Source organism: Parasteatoda tepidariorum, chromosome 7 (genome assembly GCF_043381705.1).
Source record: "Parasteatoda tepidariorum isolate YZ-2023 chromosome 7, CAS_Ptep_4.0, whole genome shotgun sequence".
NCBI classification, from domain to species: domain Eukaryota; kingdom Metazoa; phylum Arthropoda; class Arachnida; order Araneae; family Theridiidae; genus Parasteatoda; species Parasteatoda tepidariorum.
The window spans coordinates 25945885-25951081 of NC_092210.1; the positions used below are offsets into that span (position 1 = coordinate 25945885).

The 5197-nt window shown below is 28.2% G+C and overlaps 1 protein-coding gene across 1 annotated transcript in view; it reads left to right on the forward strand.

Moving 5' to 3' along the window:
• Window positions 1-3344, forward strand: part of LOC107438698 (SEC14-like protein 2) — a 33197-nt gene extending 29853 nt beyond the window's left edge. The window contains exons 11-12 of the mRNA XM_043049349.2: window positions 891-1206; window positions 3218-3344. Coding sequence (XP_042905283.2) covers window positions 891-1206; window positions 3218-3324 — 423 coding nt within the window. The 3' untranslated portion in view covers window positions 3325-3344. The remainder of the gene's footprint in view (window positions 1-890; window positions 1207-3217) is intronic.
• The last annotated feature ends 1853 nt before the right edge of the window (window positions 3345-5197 follow it).

Sequence of the window (5197 nt, forward strand, 5' to 3'; positions counted from 1 at the left end):
TCCATAACTTTCAAAATTAAAAATAATTAAATAAATAACAACAATTTTGCAAAAACATTAAAGAACATAAGAATATTATTCAATAAAATTTTAGGTTACTTTGAATTTTCGATTTCCTAGAAATGTACTTTTAAATCGTTACTTTTTTTGTTTAGTATTTGTACTTTTACTTGTACATTTTACTCGTTACTTTTTAAAGTAAGAACTTTTTACTCGTTACTTTTTTAAAAAATACTTGTACTTTTACTCGTTATTTTTTAAAAGTAACGTTGCCATATATGAGAATAAGTCATGAAATTTCAAATACTGAAAAGGAATTATCAAAATTAAAACAAATTATGATAGGATAACGCAGCATTGCGCGATGGGGAAATTCTCTTCCAATAATTTCTTTCAATTTTGATAATTTGAATTTTTCTTCCACATTTGAAACTAAATGGCTTACTCTAGGTTTGTCTGAATTTACTTTTTATATGCGTTAAATTTCAAACAACTTATGGAAAGGAAAGAGAATTTGCTGTAAAAGTTTCTCCCGTGGAACAGCGTCCTCTTCAATGATGACACTTGAAAGTTACCACTTTCGTGCTTAATAAAGAGATTTAGCATTTTCGCACAGTATCTCACACGTTCAAGTACGTACGTTCTGCTGTACGTTCTCTAAAAAATGCATGGTATACTTATAAACAAAAATTTCGTAACTGTTTATGGTTGCTGGTAGCACCAACCTTTAATTTGTGACAAAAATAAAATTCTTTGACAATTTAGGTAATCTTGTACGAACAGTATTTGTATTATGTCTGACAAATTATTTGCTTGTTTAGTTTAACCACGTGTTGTTCCTATAATTTATCATGCTGTTTATTTTTGATAATAATATCTTATGTTATTAGGTCCATCATGGTGGAAAAATACCAGCAGAATTATGCATACACAAAAGCAAAAACTCTATAGCGAAATCTAAAGATGCTAAGAAACTGATATTGCCAAGAGCAACTTTTTCGGAAATAGAAGTTGAAGTTAAAGAGCCTGGATCACTGATTGAGTGGGAATTTGAAATCAAATGTAGGGACATCGGGTTTGGTCTTTTTCTAAAAGAACGGGATGACGAAGGAAAAGAAAAAATAAATGCGTTAGTTCCATTATTACGCTTAGATACTGATGAATTCTCGGAAACCGGAGTTTACAAGTGCGAAAAACCGGGCACATGTAAGTATAGAAGATCTTATAAAATCCATCTTATTAGAAATATTATATAGTCCATCATCTGCAAGATCTGCTTTTTCCTATTTCTGTTTCTGAAATTTTACGAATATTGAATAATATGAAAATAAGCCTGTTTTATTAATTTTCACACACTGAGAAAATTTCCGGCTCAAATTACGGTATAGAGTACCGGCACTTTATGTGCATCATCAGTAGAATCCATTTTACCCATGAAATCCGTTTAATTACACCTGTATGTACTTTTTACTGTAATTTTATTCGGAATTTCTTATGGTGTATAGTGCGAAAAAAAGGACCACATTGAATAATTTTTGATATAATTATAGGATCTTTATGTTATAAGACTCAATATTAATGGTTCAAATATGCTAATTAATTAACACAGACAATATTTTAAAACTTGCCGGCACAGAAACGCACAAATGAACAAATATACCTTTTTTGGAACGATTCGGATTTCTGACCATTATATAGAGGTACTTGTTCAGTGAAAGTACGTTTTCTTGTTCAATTTTTTAACTTAAAATATCATCTGCACTTATTAATTAGCATGTTTGAGATCACCCCTTCAAACCATTACGATTGAGTCCTAGAACGTAAAGATCCGATTATTAGATCAAAAGTTATTTAGGATAATCTGATTTTTTTTGGCGCCCTTTTCATATTCAATTCAGGAAAATTATGGAGCTGCTTAAGAGTCCAAAAAATATTGCTAAATAATATAATAAATGGTATTGTTAAATTCCATGAACTTTAATCCTTTTACTTTGGTAATTTTTCTAGAAAAAATATCTAACTTCATTAATTACTAAATAATATATAATTTTATTAATTACTATACATTTTATTTCATTAAATATTTAATTATTTTAATTTGTTCTTAATTCGCTGAACGGGCCAAATAAAATTGGACGTAAATTCATGTAAATGTTAAAGTAATTTTTCTTTTCCTGATGCTCTTATTCTGTGCTTTTTTTCTAGAGCTTTTTTTCGGGTTCTTTTTCAGTATTTTTTTTCATGCTCTTTTTCCTTGTAAACATTTGCTACTGAGGGGACGTTCTAGATGTGCACAAAATTAAAGTACGGCTTTAGATTAAGGATGCATTTACGCGCATATGGCTTTTACGTGTGCTGTATTTTGAATCAAATATTTCTATACAGCATATATAAGAAGGAACTTAATCTGAATATGTGAGGGACTCTTTTCTTGCTAATGATGTGCTCATGATTACTCAATATAACAATAAACGGCTCTAGGGAAATATTAATGGTTGAAGAAGTATATCTATAGAACGATGGATAATATAGACAAGTGGTTTGCCCATTTTGAATCAGCCCATCTTTATTGTCTTACATGTATTGGTTATTAAGGTATCCGAAACTTTTTTTCAATTTTTTCAGTGCTTTCATTTCACATTTTACCTTTATTAGACAAACTTTAAGGTCATGTCAAGCTTACTAAAATCTAAGTATTTTTTTTTTAAAAAATAGGAAAAAAACGGTATACTCATCAGTAATTTAAGTAAAGTTAAATTGTGATAAAAATTTAGCTTAAAAATTTGCGAGAATTTTCCTCAAACTTTATTAATTTACATATTTTTTTTATACTGAAGTTAATTGAAAGTAATTTGGAGAAAAGGTAATGAAAATTTTTAGAGGCGCACCACTTAAAATTGTGTTTATGTTATCATCATAACCATCAAGTTTTACTTTAATTGTGTTCAAATTGTGTTATAAATTATTATTAGATCAAATTTTTAACTGATTTCTTTCAGTCTTTTTAACTTTTTAATCTAAATAATAAGTTACAATGAGGGTGTAAAAGTTTCATTCAGCTTTGTTAGTCACCATACATTTTGTTAGTCACCATTTTGAATCATTTTATTTTTACTTGAATAAAAAAAAATCCTTTTCCTGACCTATCTTAAAAATTTGTCTAATAAACTCTTTTGAAATGCTATGACCAGCAATTATCTGTTGTGTTATATTTTAGATGTTATGCTGTTTGACAACTCATATAGTTGGGTGAGATCAAAGGAAATCTACTACAAAGCTGCAGTAGTGTGTCCGAAGGATTGTGATAAAAAATTGACTAATTGAATAAAGTAGCTTTCTCTATATTTCACAGTCTTGTGAATTTATTATCTTAACCCATTTTAGGCCAAACATAGAAATTTTATAAAATATGGTATTATTTTCATTACAATATGCATAGATTACAGTCATTAAGATGCATAAGAAATTTCGTGTACAATAAATTTAATAAATATATAAATAATAATAAAATAATATTTTCTTAAGAAATAAAATGATGAGTGTGTACCTTAGGCCAAATTAGTGGATTAATCATTTAGTTGAATGTTAGTTTTTTTATTGATATTTGTTTTTATTTTTATTTTATTTACAGAACTTGCAACTTTAATCCATCGGTAAAAAACATATGCTTAATTTAATATGGAATAATTATACATTTTCAAAAAATCCAATTTGGCAATAATCGTTTCAAATTTTTAAAAAAAACTCTCATACTTTTCTCAACAGAAAGTGTTAATTCCAATAAAATTACTGATATTTAACAGATATTTTCAGAACATTTGACATTGACAAATTATTACTAATATATATATTCAGAAAGGAAAAAAACACGAAGAAAATTAAGAAAAAAAATAAGTTTTATTTACTGCGCATAAGCTCCAAGTAAATAGAACTCATAAAATAAGTTCAAAATGTAGAGAAAACATGGAAGAAATTACAGAACAGTGGGGAAAAAAAAGGGGGGAAGAAAAATAATTATAAAAATAAAAATAATAAGAAACCGGAAGAAGAAAAAAAATCCGAAAAAAAGGGAAAAAATTAATAAAAATCTGGAAAATAAAAGAAATCATCTTTTAGCGGATATAATCATGTGATCTGATGAAGATATTATATCTTTTATTTTTCGGATTTTTACTAATTATTTTTTCCGGTTTCTTATTATTTTTGCTATAATTTCTCTTTTTTCCCCTTTTTTCATTGTTCTGTAATTTTTTCCATGTTTTCACTACATTTTGAAACGTTATTAAATAATAAAGCACTACAGAAAACAGTAACGTAACTATCAAAAAGGAAAAATATTAAAAAGAAATTCAAGTGGATGCACTGATATACATGGCAGCCTCGCTAAGGAGGCATTACCATGTAGCCAGTACGAGAACAGTTTCAGCAATTGGCGGTATATCACAGCTAACGATTATACTGACCCAAGAAAAAACAAAATGAATCAACAGCAAGTCAGACGAAGACTATATATGTATAACATGTTTTAACATTTCTCCTCAACGTTTCTGATTGCTTCAATTAATTTTTATCAATGATTCTTACCATATATGTAAGGAGTAGTCATTACAAAACACATATAGTACTTTAGTGCAATGCACAATAACTATTTAATTTTTATCTCCATTTTATTAATTTTTTTAAATTTCAATGACATCTTTTCATTAAGATATAAATTATCCTTAACAGAGGAGTTGCTAACTTAGCGGAAATTGTATTTACATTTGCACTACCATGACACTTTATAAAGGCCTTTCTGCTTCAACAAGTTTGCGAAGCAGTGGGAGCTATGACATTGCTTTGGTTCAAAAGTACGGCAATTTGATTCACCTATTTTCTATTAAAAAAATGTTCTGCAACAAAAACTAAAGCTACCAGCTGTTTTTTTCTCTCAATTTCTACATTACTGCGAAGCAGGGGAGAAGTATTCACTCCGTGTTCCAACGTCAATCAGCAATATTATACTAATGTCGAAATGTTACTGAAACTTTTAATTAACTACCCTCTGTGAGACCACGTCTATTTCCTTTAAGACTTTTTTTTTATTACCTTCAAGAATCAAATAGTTCTAAATTAATTTAAAATGGGAATAACTCTTCATTCACGTAGAATTGCTTGAAATATTTTCGTTGATTGAGCCCAAAAATCACATAGTGAA